This window comes from Saimiri boliviensis, chromosome 1 (assembly GCF_048565385.1).
Source record: "Saimiri boliviensis isolate mSaiBol1 chromosome 1, mSaiBol1.pri, whole genome shotgun sequence".
In the NCBI taxonomy this organism is placed as follows: domain Eukaryota; kingdom Metazoa; phylum Chordata; class Mammalia; order Primates; family Cebidae; genus Saimiri; species Saimiri boliviensis.
Window position 1 is genome coordinate 36767517 of NC_133449.1, and position 17544 is coordinate 36785060.

The 17544-nt window shown below is 41.4% G+C and overlaps 1 protein-coding gene across 2 annotated transcripts in view; it reads right to left on the minus strand.

Moving 5' to 3' along the window:
• Window positions 1-3415: 3415 nt before the first annotated feature.
• SULT6B1 (sulfotransferase family 6B member 1) overlaps window positions 3416-17544 on the minus strand; it is a 42540-nt gene continuing 28411 nt past the window's right edge. For both annotated transcript variants that reach the window (XM_039474514.2, XM_003926813.3), the window contains 4 exons: window positions 14788-14914; window positions 10867-10961; window positions 6788-6944; window positions 3416-3661 (listed from right to left, as the gene is read on the minus strand). In XM_039474514.2, the coding sequence (XP_039330448.1) occupies window positions 3531-3661; window positions 6788-6944; window positions 10867-10961; window positions 14788-14914 (510 nt within the window). In that variant the 3' untranslated portion in view covers window positions 3416-3530. The remainder of the gene's footprint in view (window positions 3662-6787; window positions 6945-10866; window positions 10962-14787; window positions 14915-17544) is intronic.

Here is a 17544-nt window from a genome sequence, read left to right on the forward strand (position 1 = left end):
ATCGCTTTTTTAAGATCGTTATCAGCTAATTCCATCATCTCAGTCATTTATCTGTTTCTATTAATTGTTTTTACTCCTGGATATGGGTCATGTTTTCCTATTTCTTTGTATGCTCGAGAATTTTTTTTTTTTTTTTTTTTTGAGATGGGGTTTCGCCCTTGTTACCCAGGCTGGAGTGCAATGGCGCGATCTCGGCTCACCGCAACCTCTGCCTCCTGGGTTCAAGCAATTCTCCTGCCTCAGCCTCCCGAGTAGCTGGGACTACAGGCGTGCGCCACCATGCCCAGCTAGTTTTTGTATTTTTAGTAAAGACGGGGTTTAACGATGTTTACCAGGATGGTCTCGATCTCTTGACCTCGTGATCCACCCGCCTCGGCCTCCCAAAGTGCTGGGATTATAGGCTTGAGCCACCGGGCCCCACCTCTTGAGAAATCTTTGTTGGATGGCAGATATACTGTTGAGACTTTATTTTATTAAATTCATTTTTTAAATGTTGGACCTTTTCTCTGGCAGTTTTTTTTTTCTTCAAACTGACAATTAAGTTATTTGAGTTCATTTCAATCCATTCTAGATTTGCTTTTGTTATAGCAGGGCTAGGAATAATTTACTCCAGGGCTAATTTAGCCCTGCTTCTAAGGTCTGACTCAGACGTCCCCAAACTTTTTACACAGGGGGCCAGTTCACTGTCCCTCAGACCATTGGAGGGCCGCCACGTACTGTGCTCCTCTCACTGACCACCAACGAAAGAGGTGCCCCTTCCTGAAGTGCGGCTGGGGGCTGGATAAATGGCCTAAGGGGGCTGCATGCGGCCCGCGGGCCGTAGTTTGGGGACACCTGGCTGACCATTCTAGGAAATCTACCCAATGCCCTGGTAGTCGCTCCACTATGGCTGGTGGGAACCCAAAGTGTTTCCACCTCTGAATGAAGTCCAGGAAAATGGCTCACTGCTTTTCAGTAATCCTTTCCCAATCTGGAGGGAGATTTACAATGTCTTTGTGAAGTTTTATTTCATGCATACACATATCCACTCAGTTAAAGATTAGAAGGATTCCCTGTGCAGATCTCTGAGGTTCTTGTTATGTTACAGTTTTAACATTGTCCTTTTCCTCAGCAATCTGCTCTGAAAATCTAGCCTCCCCAGCCTGCCTGACTCCCAATATCCAACTCCAATTTTATGAGACTTTTGTATTAGGTTCCCTTTCCCTGTTCTGCAGCTTAGAAACTGCCTATAGATAGCACGCTCAGAAAGGTGTAGGGATCAAAACATTTGTTTACTCCTTCTCAGAGATCCCAGTATTGTTCTGACTGTTGTTCAATTTTCCTAATTACTACATTTTTCTCATTATCTATTTATTTGCCATTTAGAGTTCCTCTTCTGTAAATTACCTGTCTATATCCTTTACAGTTTTTTTTTTTTTAAGAGACAAGGCCTCACTTTGTTGCTCAGGCTGGAGTGCAGTGACACAATCATGGCTTAATGCAGCCTCAACCTCCTGGGCACATGCAATCCTCCTGCCTCAGTCTCCTGAGTAACTGGTACTATAGGCACACCCCACCATGCCTGGCTAATTTTTTTTGGGAGGGTAGAGATGAGGTCTTGCTATGTTTCTCCAGCTGGCTTTGAGCAGTTCTCCCTTCTCAGCCCCACAAAGCACTGAGATTACAGGCATGAGCCGCAGGAACTGGCTACATTTTTTTTTTTCCTATTAGGCTATATATTTTATTTTATCTATTGATTTTAGTGGTTCCTTACATACTCTAGATATTAGCCTTTTATTTAGTATTTCTTCCCTCCCTCCCTTCTTTCCTCCCTTCCTTTCTTCTTCCTTTTCTTCTTCCTTCCTTCCTTCATCCTTCCCTCCCTCCCTCCCTCCTTCCCTCCTTCCTTCCTTTCTTTTTTCTTTTCTTTTTTTTTTTTTTTTTTTGAGACGGAGTTTCGATCGTTACCCAGGCTGGAGTGCAATGGCGCGATCTCGGCTCACCGCAACCTCCGCCTCCTGGGTTCAGGCAATTCTCCTGCCTCAGCCTCCTGAGTAGCTGGGATTACAGGCAAGCGCCACCATGCCCAGCTAATTTTTTGTATCTTTAGTAGAGACGGGGTTTCACCATGTTGACCAGGATGGTCTCAATCTCTTGACCTTGTGATCCACCCGCCTCGGCCTCCCAAAGTGCTGGGATTGAGCCACTCCGCCCCACCCCTTCCTTTCTTTTTTTTTGACAAAGTCTCACTCTGTTGCCCAAGCTGGAGTGCAGTGGCATGCTCTCAGCTCACTGCAACCTCTGCCTCCCAGATAAAAGCAATTTTCCTGCCTCAGCCACCCGAATAGCTGGGATTACAGGTGCATGCCACCAAACCCGGCTAATTTTTGTATTTTTAGTAAAGATGGGATTTTGTCATGTTGGCCAGGGTGGTCTGGAACTCCTCACCTCAAGTGATCAGCCTTCCTCAGCCTCCCAAAGTGTTGGGATACAGGTGTGAGCCACCTTGCCCAGCCAGAATTCTTCCTTTCTAGAGTATTTTCTGTCTTCTCTTGTAAGTTCCACATGACTACTTGAGGCTCTGTGTAGAAAAAGTTTTTATGGGCAAGTCGTGGTTGCTCACACCTGTAATCCTAGCACTTTGGGAGGCCGAGGCAAGTGGATCACCTGAGGTCAGGATCACCTGAGGTCACTGTGGCCAACAGGGGGAAACCCTGCCTCTACTAAAAATACAAAAACTAGCTGGGCGTGGTGGTGCGCACCTGTAATCTCAGCTACTCGGGTGGCAGGAGAATTGCTTGTACCTGGGAGGCGGAGGTTGCAGTGAGCCGAGATCGTCCCACTGCACTCCAGCCTGGGTGACAGAGTAAGACTTGGTCTCAAAAAAAAAAAAAGAAAAAAAAAGAAAAAGAAAAAGTATGGTAGAATAACAAAATCTCTTACCTTTAGCTTTGAATTGAATGAAAGATCATATTAAGTAGAAATATAAAGTCCCTTGAGAGGGAGCCTTCCTAAGCCTACTGCAATGGCATTCATGGAGTAGATGAGCAATGCATTTTTTCTTGAACCAAATTAGAATGAAATTTATTGCAGAGCTGGTATTCACTCTCTCCCAACAGTAAGTCTGAGACAGACACCTCAAGTGCTTTTATCCATAGTAAGAAAGGAGTTATATTATGAGGAAAGTACAGAAAATTGTGCATCACTTGGAGGCCTGTATCATCTATGGACAAACGCAGCTGTAGGTATGTCTCTGGTAGTATCTGCTTACCCTCTTATGTGAACCTAGAGCATGAAATAAGTTAAAACTCCAGTGTGAGGCATTAATCACAGTGTCCCTTTGGGACAGCTAAAATGCTCTTCCCTGAAAAGTGAACAAACTTACATTTGTGTTTAAAATTCTCAGATATTATCATTATTATTAAATTTATATTGTTTAGATTTCAATATTATTTAATTATCATTATTTGATTATTTGACTGAATTATTCAATTATTTAAACTTAATTATTATTAAGGAAAAACAACTGAGTCCTGCTGAATTGACTGGAATCAACCCTGGCAATATGATTCATACTTCAACTTTGCTCCTAGGGAAGTGCCTGCTAAGCACTCTTTGAATTTTTCATCCATTTCCTGGTTCTGAGTTTGACTCAACAAATTTTTCCAATCACCAACTTCACCTACAACACACAAAAAACAGTAGACCCAGACATCTGTTAGAATATTTCTTCATGATTTTACCATTTTCAGCACAATATTTCACTAATGGACATATGAAAAATGTTTTACACTCTTTGTTTGTTTTCGGTTTTTGAGATGGTGTCTCACTCTGTCGCCCAGGCTGGAGTGCAGTGGCATAATCTAGGCTCACTGCAACCTCCACCTGCTGGGTTCAAGCAATTCTCCCTTCCTTAGCCTCCTTAGTAGCTGTGATTACAGGCTCCCACCACCATGCCCAGCTAATTTTTGTATTTTTATTAGAGATGGGGTTTTACCATGTTGGCCAGGCTTGTCTCAAACTCCTGACCTCAGGTGATCTGCCTGCCTCGGCCTCCCAAAGTGCTGGGTACAGGCGTGAGCCACTGCACCCGGCCGAAAGTTTTACACTCTTAAAACTTAATGTAATTTCTGTTGTAAAATTAACAATATCCATTGGGACTCCACCATCTGTGGTGTGGGAGGTGACATGTTTTCTTTACGTCATTTGAAGGAGCCTCTAGCCTCAGTGATCCGCTAACCCTACTCCTCTCCCAACACCTCAAACTTAAAATTCTGCTTTTTGAGAATCGTTTTCTCTCTAAAGTCTCTTAAAGGCTTTAAATACTCTTTGAAAATTTAACATTTTATAGCAGGTTTTCATTAAGACCTCAGATACTGAAAGATTGCTTTTTCCTTAAGGATCTTTTGATCATTTAGGTTGAGGTTATAAGTTTCATATTGCATAGCTATTGAAAGTATGTTTATAAAGAGAGTTTAATGACATGAAGAAATGCTTACAATATATTAAGGGAATAAAAGAAAACACAAAACTGTTTACAAATGTCATCAGCTATGAAACATCACAGAGTAGGCCAGGCGCGGTGGCTCACGCCTGTAATCCTAGCACTTTGAGAGGCCAAGGTGGGTGGATCACCTTAGGTCAGGAGTTCAAGACCAGCCTGGCCAACATGGTGAAACCCCATCTTTAAAAAAAAAAAAGAAAAAGAAACATCACAGAGTAAGGGTGTAAGAAAATATGCCAAAAAGTTAAACCCACCTCTGGTGGAAGAAATTTGGACAATTTTAATACTTTTTCACATTTTTCTATGCTTTCTGAATTTTCTACAAGGAATATTATAAATTTTTAAAATTATTACTTTATTTACCTTAGAATTTTCCTATTCTGAATAGTACTTAATTAGCCATGTACAGAAAGGTTCTATTTTCCACCTCCTTAAAGCTAATAAAACAGGGCATAAAAATGGGGGTTAGGAATCTAACCAAAGTTAGGTTTACATTCAATGTTCCACTCACAGTAGATTTAATTTTTTAGTAATTTTTTTTTTTTCTGAGATGGAGTCTCCCTCAATTGCACAGTCTGGAGTGCAGTGGTACAATCTCAGCTCACTGCAAGCTCCACCTCCTAGGTTCAAGTGATTCGATTCTCCTGCCTCAGCCTACCAAGTAGCTGGGACTGCAGGTGGATGTCACCACACCCAGCCTAGTTTTTGTAGAGATGGGGTTTCACCACATTGGCCAGGCTTGTCTCAAACTCCTGACCTCGTGATCCAGCCACCTTGGCCTCCCAAAGTGCTGGGATTACAGGCGTGTGACACTGGGCCTGGCCTCACAGTATATTTCAAAAACAAGTTTTCATTTGAAAAAGTGTAGTAGAGTCATGTAAACTTAGGCTCAAATCCTGACTCCACTGTTTATTAACTATGTGACAATGGAAAATTAATATTCCTGAGCTTTGATTCCTACATTTATAAGATCAAGAACTTCAGTGTTTTTTTATACAATAACATGTAAGCCCAACAAAAAATTTAATACATAATAGATGACTGATGTTAGCTGTTGTTGTCCTTGCTGGTATATGTGCTACCTCTACATCTCATTATTTCATTATATACTCAATACAAAATAACACTGGCAGTCCTTAAGCTATATTGCCATACATTTCCACAAGAATTTAGAATACTAATGAAATATAGTAAAAATAATCCATGTCAGAGACAACTAGTTGCCTATCAAATACTCATTTTCTCCTTCTTCCTCATTGACAAAACCCTAATTTTAATTGGGTGGTAATGTGCCCAGCTTTAAAAAGTCACATTTCCCAGTCACCACTGCAAGGAAGGTGGCCAATGAAATGTAAGAAGTCATTGGTCAGGCTCGATGGCTCACACCTGTAATCCCAGCACTTTGGGAGGCCAAGTCAGGTGGATCACCTGAGGTCAGGAGGGTGGAGACCAGCCTGGTCAACATAGTGACACCCCATGTCCACTAAAAATACAAAAATTAGCAAGGCATGGTGATGAGTGCCTGTAATCCCAGCTCCTAAGGAGGCTGAGGCAGGAGAATCACTTGAACCCAGGAGATGGAGCTTGCAGTGAGCTGCAATCACACTACCACACTCCAACCTGGGCGACAGAGTGAGACTCTGTCTCAAAAAAAAAAAAAAAAAAGAGAGAGAGAGAAAGAAGAGAAAGAAGTCATTGGCCAGGCATAGTGGTTCACACCTGTAATCCCAGCACTTTGGGAAATGAGTTTGAGACCAGCCTGGCCAATATGGTGAAACCTGGTCTCTACTAAAAATGAAAAAAAAAAAAAAAAAAAAAAAAATTAGCCAGGCGTGGTAATGTGCACAGTAATCTTTTGAACCTGGGAGGCAGAGGTTGCAGTGAGCCAAGATTGTGCCACTGCACTCCAGCCTGGGCAACAGAGCAAGATTCTGTTTCAAAAAAAAAAAAAAAAGTCACTGATGGGGCTTCCAGGAAAGTTCTTTAAAAAGGGCTCACTGAGCTAATATGATTCTGCCTTTCGCCCACTCACTTTCTCCTATCTGAATTTGAACATAATAGTTGAGCATCAGCTGCTATCTTGTTTTCAGGTGATAATCACAAAGGACTCTCAACAGCAGATAGGTTCTAAAAGATTATGTATGGGTCTGCCAATTACAGCTCTGGAGAGTCTGTGTCCAGACCTCTTATTGAGGCAGAGAAAAATGGAACCCTATCCTATTTAAGATGAAATTATTTGGATTATCTGTTGTGTGCAAAGTCAGTCCCTAACTGATACAATTCCAGAAACCAATACAACTTTACCTTTGCGGAAAAGGAATGGGCCGACAGCACCGTGTGTGTTCTGAGATTTCGCTCGCATCGCTTGGAAAGTGCTCTGGACTGAGATAGTTTGAATTTGCTCCCCAGTTAGAAAGAATCCCAAGAACTCTGCAATCTGTTTTATTCCAGCAGCCAGATGCTGTAAAAAAAAAAAAATTCTTAAAGATAACCTTCTATGGGAATTATTCTCTGCACTAAGACGGACTTTTTAGCCATTGGAGTTATTAAGCCTAACTCCCTAGCTCATCTGTTTATCCCTCCCTTTAAACTTAGAGTACTTTTGGCCTCCTAGGTAAGTATTGAGCTATCTCTGTAAGATATTCTGTATTGGTTATACTTTGTAGCTTCAACCATGACTCTTGTTGAACTTACCAGATAATAGTTTTTTAGTATGTAAATAACAACAGTAACATTAATTTACAGCTTATATTTCTTTTTTTATTTTTTTATTTTTATTTTTTGAGACGGAGTTTCGCTCTTGTTACCCAGGCTGGAGTGCAATGGCGCGATCTCGGCTCACCGCAACCTCCGCCTCCTGGGCTCAGGCAATTCTCCTGCCTCAGCCTCCTGAGTAGCTGGGATTACAGGCACGCGCCACCACGCCCAGCTAGTTTTTTCTATTTTTAGTAGAGACAGGGTTTCACCATGTTGACCAGGATGGTCTCGATCTCTCGACCTTGTGATCCACCCGCCTCGGCCTCCCAAAGTGCTGGGATTACAGGCTTGAGCCACCGCACCCGGCCCTACAGCTTATATTTCTAAATTATAATTAATCTAGAATGATATTAATTGTATTAAAAAAGCACTAGTCTAGACCAGCTGAGGAAATTAATGTATTTCTTTCTTTTTTTTTTTTTTTTTGAGACGGAGTTTCGCTCTTGTTACCCAGGCTGGAGTGCAATGGCGCGATCTCGGCTCACCGCAACCTCCGCCTCCTGGGTTCAGGCAATTCTCCTGCCTCAGCCTCCCGAGTAGCTGGGATTACAGGTGCACACCACCATGCCCAGCTAATTTTTGAATTTTAGTAGAGACAGGGTTTTACCATGTTGGCCAGGCTGGTCTCAAACTCCTGACCTCAGGGGATCCGCCCATCTTGACCTCCCAAAGTGCTGGGATTACAGGTGTAAGCCACCACACTGGCCTAAACCACATTTTTTTTTTCGAGATGGAGTCTCGTTCTGTTGCCCAGGCTGGAGAATGCAATGGCATGGTCTCTACTCACTGCAACCTCCACCTCCCGGGTTCAAGTGATTCTCTTGCCTCAGCCTCCTGAGCAACTGAAATTACAGGTACCTGCCACCATGCCTGGCTAATTTTTGTATTTTTAGTAGAGATGGGGTTTCACCATGTTGGTCAGGCTGGTCTCGAACTCCTGACCTCATGATTCACAGCTGCCTCAGCCTCCCAAAGTGCCAGGATTACAGGCATGAGCCACCATGCCAGGCCTAAACCACACTTTCATTGTATAAGAATGTAATAGAAGACTGATGTTAGAAATTCAATTACGTTAAGGAGCACTTGACACTCCCTTCTCTTTAACATGCGTTCTCCACTGAGATTGCAGGTCTCTGCCTTCCTTTCTACCTCAGTAGCTACCCCTCCTGGTCTCCTTTGCTGATTCCTCCTCTTTTCCCCAAACTCTTTAAATTGGTGGGCTCCAAGGTTCAGTTCTTGGTCGCCTTCTCTATCTAAATACCCAGGTATGTATTTCCATGGCTTTAAAGCACATCTATGTGTCAGCGATTCCCAAATTTCATCTATGGCCCAGAACTCTCTCTACTTGCAAAACTTGTATGCCCAACTGCCTACCTGACCTCTCAATTAGAATGACTAATAAACATCTCTAACTTAAGGTGTCCAAAACCAAACCTCTGATTTTCCCCACAGTCCTTCACCTGCTGCCATCTCCAACTCAACTGATGACAGCTCAGCCCTCAATATTATTGGTCAGGCTTACTGTGACTTCTCTCCTTCTTTTACCACTCTCCCCTCCATCCAATTCAGCAGCAAATCCTGTTGGCCCTTCCTTCAACATATGTCCAGAATCCAACCTCTTCTCATCCCCTGCATGCCACTTCTTGGCTTGAGCCACCATCTTCCTTTGCCTGGACTATTGCAGTGCCCTCTTCACAGCTCTCTTAGCATTCACTTTACACCAGTTCATTCTGGCACCCAGCCAAAACGATCCTGTTAAAAACACATCTGCTCCAATCACTCCTCTGCTCAGATCCCACAGTGGCTTCCCACTTTCCTCAAAGTGAAAGCCAGAGTCAATGGCCTGCCACTCTATCCCTCATGCCCCATCCTATCTCCTTGACTGTGTCCTCACTGGCTGTTCAGCCCTGTTTTATTCCTATTAACCCAGGCATATCTGCTGTCTTTTAATCTCACCAGCACTATCCCAGCCTTTGCTCCAGTTGATTCCCTCTGCCAGAAATGCTCTTTCACAGTTACCTACACAGCTCACTTCCCCAGTTCCCGCAGATCTTTGCTCAAATCACATCCTCTCAATAAGGTCTCTCCTAACTTTCCTTTTTTTTGATACTGGATCTTACTTGTCACTCAGACTGGAGTGTGGGGTCCTAATCATGGCTCACTGCAGCTTCCATTTCCTAGGCTCAAATGATTCTCCTGTCTCAGCTTCCTGAGTAGCTGGTACTACAGGCACATGCCTAATTTCTTTTTTTTTTTTTTTTTTTTTTTTTGAGATAGAGTCTCGATCTGTAGCCCAGGCTGGAGTGCAATGGCCTGATCTTGGCTCGCGGCAACCTCCACCTTCTAAGTTCAAGCAATTCTTGTGCCTCAGCCTCCTGAGGAGCTGGGATTACAGGCATACGCCACCATGCCTGGCTAACGTTTGCATTTTTAGTAGAGACGGGGTTTCACCATATTGGGCAGACTGGTCTGGACTCCCAACCTTGTGATCTGCCCACCTTGGCTTCTCAAAGTGCTGGGATTACAGGAATGAGCCACCGCACCCGGCCGTGCCTGCCTAATTTTTAAAAATGTGCCCAGGGTGGTCTCAAGATCCTGGCCTGAAGTAATCCCCCTGCCTCAGCCTCCCAAAGTGTTGGAAATATAGGCATGAGCCACCACACCAGCCTGACTACCATCTTTTACACTGGAATTTGTCTTGTCCAATCCTCCCCCATGCCTGGCCCCCAAGTCTTTTTTTTTTTTTTTTTTGGAAACAGAGTCTTGCTCTAATGTCCAGGCTACAGTGCAGTGGCACGATCTCGGCTTACTTCAACCTCCGCCTTCCCGGTTCAAGCAATTCTCCTGCCTCAGCCTCCTGAGTAGCTGGGATTACAGGCACCCACCACTGTGCCCACATAATTTTTGTATATTTAGTAGAGACAGGGTTTCACCATCTTGGCCAGGCTGGTCTTGAACTCCTGTCCTCATGATCAACCCACCTCAGCTTTCCAAATTGCTGGGATTACAGGCGTGAGCCACCATGCCCAGTGTCTCCCAGCATTTTTAATTTTATTTCACCAGCTATGCTGTTTCCTTTTTTCTCACACACTATATACATTTTAAAATTTATTGTGTTTATTATGTATCATTCTTTCTTTTCACTTTCTCCAACTAGCATGCAACCTATTCCAGGGCAGTGATCTTTGTCTGGTCTATTCATTGATGTGTCAGCAGGGCCTAATCAGTGAGCAATCACTCACTAGATATTTGTTACATCAATAAACAATTAAAAAAATAACTTAAGTGGATAAGTTAGTCCACAACCAAATGTAAGTTCAATTAAATCAGCTGAGACCTACCTATTTTTTTTTTTTTCATTGCAAATTTGAGCTATCCATCATAAAGGAAAAATAAAGCAGTCACTTTTAGTAATAAGTTGCTAAGCATTGTTTTATTTCTATTAAATAAACACCCTAAGCATGTATGCATGGTTTGATTTTTCCTTTTCCAGCACTGTACCATATATCTGGAATATTTTTAAAAACTGAACACCGTACTTGTTCATATAATCAGACATTATAAATAAGTGCTCTATGTTGTGGTTTACAATAAATATTGCTCTAAAATATCAATAATAGTCTCACCTCTTTCAGATCTTCGTATAATATGAACTTAACATTGTCGTCATCAAGATGTTTGTCCCAATTAATTGCAAAATCAAAATAGCTTCCCCAAGAAACTAAAAACACAGGGGAGAATACTTTAAGAAATTTTGAAGAACTGAGGTTAACATGATTTATGCTATAAAATATAAACTATACATATGTGTATATGCTTGAGATATATTTATGTTATTATAAATCCTGGCCACCAAAAAGCTGACATAAATCAGTCCCATTGTCTAAATTTCTATTCATTTTTGTACCTTTCAGAACATTTTTCATAAATAGCACAAAATTCAGCAAATTATAAAAGTGATTTATAAAAACTACGAGATGTTCGTGAATATTCAGGTGGATAAAAACATTCAGAAATAGTGAATGACACATGAAAGCCGACAGAGATAATTCTAGAAAGAAATTAGGAAGATATTTTCCGGACTATCATTGTTTGATAAAGATATATAATTTTTAATATATAGAATTTTAAAAAGCAAAAGAAACAAATGAAATTAATTTTAATGTTTTACTTCACGTAACCCAATTTATCAAAGATATTATTTCATCACGTAATCAACAAAAATCTATGAGTGAAACGTTACATTTTTTAAATAGTCTAAATCTTCAAAAGCCATTGAGTATTAGACATATACTGAGAATCTCAATTTGGATGCTGAATTTTTATTGAAAACACTTGATGTATATTTAGATTCAATAAAACTTATAATTTTAAAAGTATATTCACATACCCAATTTATTACAAACTTACTTAAGTTTTCCAGTAACTGAATTGCATATCCATTTAAAAATTTGAATTGAAAATTTTTTAAAGGAAAAATTTAGTTGCTTAGTTGCACGAGTCCCATTTCAAGTGCTCAGTTGTCACATATGGCTGGTGGCCACCACATTGAGCAATACAGATCTAGACAATGATCAGCTGTGCTGTTTACTGGCTGTGTGACTTTGAGCAACTCCCTAAAACTCTCTGTACCTCAGATTCCTCATCTGTAAAATGAGACATTACGAGATGTAAATGAATTAACACACATCAAAGGCAAAAAACAGTGCCTGCTTCATAGTATCACTCAATAGCCTTTTTTTTCTTTTTTTTTGAGACAGAGTCTTGCTATGTTGCCCAGGTTGGAGTACAGTGGTGTGATCTTTGCTCACTGCAAGCTCTGCCTCCCGGGTTCAAACAATTTTCCTGTCTCATTCTCCTGAGTAGCTGGGACTACAGGCACATGCCATCATGCCTGGCTGATTTTTGTATTTTTAGTAGAGACAGGGTTTCACCATATTGGTCAGGCTGGTCTTGAACTCTTGATCTCAGGTGATCCACCCACCTCGGCTTCCCAAAGTGCTGAGATTACAGGTGTGAGTCACCACGCCTGGCCCCAATAGCCATTACTATTGTTATTACTATTATTCATAATATCATAATTATTATCATGATCATCATTATCTTGAAGCCCTTGCTTTGAGCCAGGCAGTTTTATGTGTTTTATTTGCTCCTGCAAATACTGTAAGTTACCTACCCATTATCTAATACATCCTTTTTGTTGCTAACCAAAGCCTGATTATTTGGGTCTAAGCTGATCATGAGAATTCTGTTTCTCCATTTTCTGCCTGCCTTAGAGCTGTAATTGGCCACATGAAATGGTTCTGCCTAGTGAGACACAAGCAAGAGTCTACTGGAAGGTTTCTGGCAAAACTATTGCTGTGTGGAACTAAGGAACTGTGGGAAGTAGAAAAGTTCCTCTTCAAAGTTTCCTTTTTTGTTAAAGAATTAATCCTTCTTGCTTTTTGCTAATAACTCTTTAAGCCCTTTCCTATGTAGCTGTTAGACATGCTTATAGGCACGTAGCATATTCTACGTCCTTGCACTTTAACGTATATATCTGTGCTGGATGTGCTCACAGGCATGTCTCAGCTCGCAATCTATACCCCTTCCTTATTTAAACTTCTCTATTGCTATTACCTCTTTAGAAAAGTTTTAAATTATTAGCCAATCAGGTTTTAGTTTAGATTGTGAGGTCTGGCTCTAACCAATGGAGATCAGACATAGCAGTAAGGACAACCCCAAATGTGTAAGGGATAAATATGTCTGTCTTTCCTTTGTTCATTGTACTCTTGTGGCAAAATAGCTAGTGAGGGTACCCTTCCTGCATGAAGTAAAAATTGTTTTGCTGAGAGATCCTTTTTTTTTTTTTTTTTTGGTAGAAACACTGAAAACGAGATCCTTTGTCTTGGTGCTGATTTTTTTGTTTTTGTAGCACCGAGCATCTGTTTCCAACAGGAACATATTTGGCTGCTGCTATCCTTTCTCCTTTTTCATGACCTAAAGGTGATGACTGGAAGGATAGTAGGCAATTTCAGGGTATATGTTGAAAAATATGAGAGAGAGGCCAAGGCAATATCAGAGGTACAGGCCAGAGATCCCAGGAAACAGCCGCTTACCTTCAGACTTCCTCTTAAATGAGAAAAACAAACTTCTCCAAGGATGGATAGGGAAACAAAGAGTCCCTAAAATAGATTGTCCCACTGATGACAAGTTTCTCATAATCATTTGCAATAACACAGAGGGAGGCCATTATGTTAACTAAAATAAGCCAGACACAAAGTGGAGCCTGGGCAATATAGTGAGGCTCCATCTCTACAAAAAGAAAAAATAATCAGCTGAACATGGTGGTACATGCCTGTGGTCCCAGCTGCTTAGGAGACTGAGGATCACTTGAGCCCAGAAGGTCAAGGCTGCAGTGAGCCACACCGCTGCACTCCAGCCTGGGTGACAGAGTGAAACCTTGTCTCAAAAAAAAAAAAAAAAAAAGAGGAGAAGAATACTGCATGATCTCACTTATATGTTGAATCTTTAAAAAGTCAAATACATAATAGAGAGTATGATGGCAGTTACAGGGGTGCAGAAAGGGAGGAAATGGGAAGATGTAAGTCAAAATGTACAAACTTGCTGTTATGTAGTTATGAATTAATCAGTTATGAGTGTCTTGAGATCTAATGTACAGCATGAAGATGACAGTTAATGATATTGTATTGTATACTATATCATATTTGTTAAAAGAGTAGATTTTAGGTGCTCTTACTAAACACAAAAAAGGTAATTGTGTGACATGATGAATATGTTAATTTGCCTGATTGTAGTAATCATTTCATTATGTATATGGTGAAACATCACGTTGCACACCTTAAATATACACAGCAAAAGATAAATTTTAAAAAAGTAGTCCTTTGAACTGACAACAGCTTCTCCTTTAGGATCACTGGGCTTTAACATCCCATCTAATACACTGTAGAGACTCAAAAGGGCACTAATAAAAGAAATCAGATACTGGTCTCCGGCCACTATACCCATGGATGTAGAGTCACTGCCACTTACAAGCATTGGCAAGTGATTTAGCTTTTTTTTTTTTTTTGAGACAGAGTTTCACTCTTGTCGCCCAGGCTGGTGTGCAATGGTGCCGTATCTGCTCACTGCAAGCTCTGCCTACTAGATTCAAGCGATTCTTCTGCCTTAGCCTCCCAAATAGCTGGGATTACAGGCATAAGTGACCATGTCCAGCTAATTTTTGTATTTTTAGTAGAGACGGGGTTTCACCGTGTTGGCCAGGATGGTCTCAATCTCTTGACCTCATGATCCGCCCGTCTTGGCCTCCCAAAGTGCTGGGATTACAGGCATGAGCTACCATGCCCAGCCCCAGATTAGTTTTTAAAACAGTAATATATTGAATTGTTGGATACTTAGAACTAATGGTGCTATAACAGTTCATTCAAATGTAACTTTTTGATTCCCAGATCTACCTAAATCTTCTTCCTTTACCCTAAAACACATTTGGGTTTTCACATGTATGTGGTTATCTGTTCAAGTAAGAATTCTTTTACCGATAGCCATACCTTGTCCTTTCATGAACTGTCTGAAGAATTCATCCCAAGAGCCATAGCTTGGAATATCAGGGACGTCGTTATGGAAATGGAAAAAAGATACTGCTGTATCTTTAGGGTTTCGAAATATCACCAATATCTAGGGAATAAAAACTGAGTTAATTTATTTAGATGTATGTTTTGAAATTTGGAAAATTGAAAGGGTGAGCAATATCATCTTCTTCACTTGTGTATTACATAATTGTGTTAATATATATAGAGAGAATGACAGAAGGAAATTGAGGAACAGGAGGTGGCTGATGGGGAAATCTGGGTAAAGGAGAGAGAGAAAGAAGAAAAAGACTGATATTGTAGCAGAGGATTCTTGCTAATGAATTTAGGTAATAAGATGCATAGAAGATGTAAAAGGAAAAAAGAGCAAGCTCACTAGGATAATTACAAGAGTATGATCTGAAAGCTTAAACCCCCAAATAAAAATTACAAATAATTTTTGTTAAGGATGTTAAATAATGTTAAGGATGACAAAAATAATGTTTAGGGTTGGTAGGAGAAGATTAAAAATGACACACTCTCTGGGTATGATGTTTATGGGTGGGTGATGAAGCAGAATGTCTGAATTCCTGTATCTGTCTTCTCTGATAAGAAAAGCGTTCCTTTGGGCTGGGTGTGGTGGCTCACACCTGTAATCCCAGCCCTTTGGGAGGCTGAAGCACGTGGATAACCTGAGATTAGGAGTTTGAGGCCAGCCTGGCTAACATGGTGAAACCCCATCTCTACTAAAAATACAAAAATTAGCTGGGCATGGTGGCGTGTGCCTGTAATATCAGTTACTTGGAAGGCTGAGGCAGGAGAATTGCTTGAGCCCAGGAGTTGGAGGTTGCAGTGAGCCCAGATCACACCATTGCACTCCAGCCTGGGAGACAGGAGTGAGACTCTGTTTAAAAAAATTAAAAAAAAAAAAAAAAAAGTGTTCCTTTGGATGAGTAGCATGAAATAACCATTGTAAAGAGCAGATTGAAATTCAAGAGAATGTAAAGATTGCAGAGGATCACACATCTGCTCCGAGTTCAGCCTTCTGGCCTGAAGCCTTCCACTTCGAGAACTGAGGAAATTGGAGGACACACGATCCAGCATGTTCCTGAATTCCGAGGAATCTGAAAACATGTGAGGTCAGACAACTAGCACAGGCAGAAGTCATTTCGCTTTCAGAAAGGGGAAAGATGTGGATTTTGCAAAGTGCAGACTTGTGATATTCACTTTCATTTGGGAGAGGTCCAGAACTGACTAAAAACAAGATTTGGAGCCACATAAAACAGTAACCAACAGGGAGCAACATGAGTCCTCTAAGAACAAGTCAGCTAACACCTGGATTTTTTCAACATGGTCTTTAGATTAGTAGGTGCAGTGGCATATGATTTCTTTTTCAAAAAAAGTAAGAATGTAAGCCAGAAGTAGGAGCAGTTAGGCATATCAAACTGACTGGGGGCCAGGCACGATGGCTTATACCTGTTATCCCTGCACTTTGTGAGGCTGAGGCAGGTGGATGACATGAGGTCAGGAGTTCAAGACCAGCCTGGCCAACATGAGGAAACCCTGACTCTACTAAATGCAAAAATTAGCCAGGTGCGGTGTTGTGCACCTGTAGTCCCAGCTACTCAAGAGGCTGAGGAGGGAGAATTGCTTGAACCTGGGAGGCAGAGGTTGCTGCGAGTGAAGATTGTGCCATTGCACTCCAGCCTGGGCAACAGAGCAAGACTCCATCTCAAAAAAAAAAAACAAAAAAAAAACCAAAAACCAAAAAATTGACTGGGTGCTCGTGTACAAAGGAGGCTAAATAGTTAATTTACTAATGTAAACCTGCCAGGAGATCTTTAATAAGCCTTTCTACTATCTTGGCTGGGTGATAGCTGATGTTTTAATGAATGATTTAGGTAAAGATATAGAAGCTATATTTAATCAAATTTATAAATAACATGAAAGTGGGAGGGAATCAGGATCTCCAAATACCTTGTCTATCTAAAGAATTTAACTAATAGGATAAAATTGAGCTGAGATCATGGGTCTGGATCTTGTCTTGTGCTTAGATCCAACGCTCACCCCTGCCCCCAGTCCAAATATAGTAGATTCTTGTCTTTTGAAGGTTTTATATTTGAGGCTTTAACTACCACTCAGTTGACCGGGCTTGTAGCAGTTTGTAAGTTTACGAAGACATAAATTTGAATTTGAGGGCTAACTGGCTGGAGTAAGAACAAATTCCCCACATCAACGTCTTACCTCCCTGCTGTTGCTCTTGGTTTTTGTTTGTTTGCTTGTTTGTTTTTTATGGTTGTTGTTGTTTTTTGAGATGGCTCTTGTCACCCAGGCTGGAGTGCAATGGCACAATCTCGGCTCACTGCAACACCCGCCTCCTGGGTTCAAGCGATTCTCCTGCCTCAGCCTCCTGAGTAGCTGGGATTACAGGGGCCCACCACCATACCCAGCTAATTTTTTTTTTTTTTGTATTTTTAGTAGCAACAGGGTTTCACTGTGTTGGCCGGGCTGGTCTCGAACTCCTGACCTCAGGTAATCCACTCGCCTCAGCCTCCAAAAGTGCTGGGATTACAAGCGTGAGCCACCGCACCTGGACTATTGTTTTTGAGATTGGGTCTGACTCTGTCACACAGGCTGGAGTGCAGTGGCACGATCTTGCTCACTACAACCTCTGCCTCCAGGGCTCAAGCAATCCTCCACCTCAGCCTCCCAAGCAGCTGATACTACAGGGGTGTACCA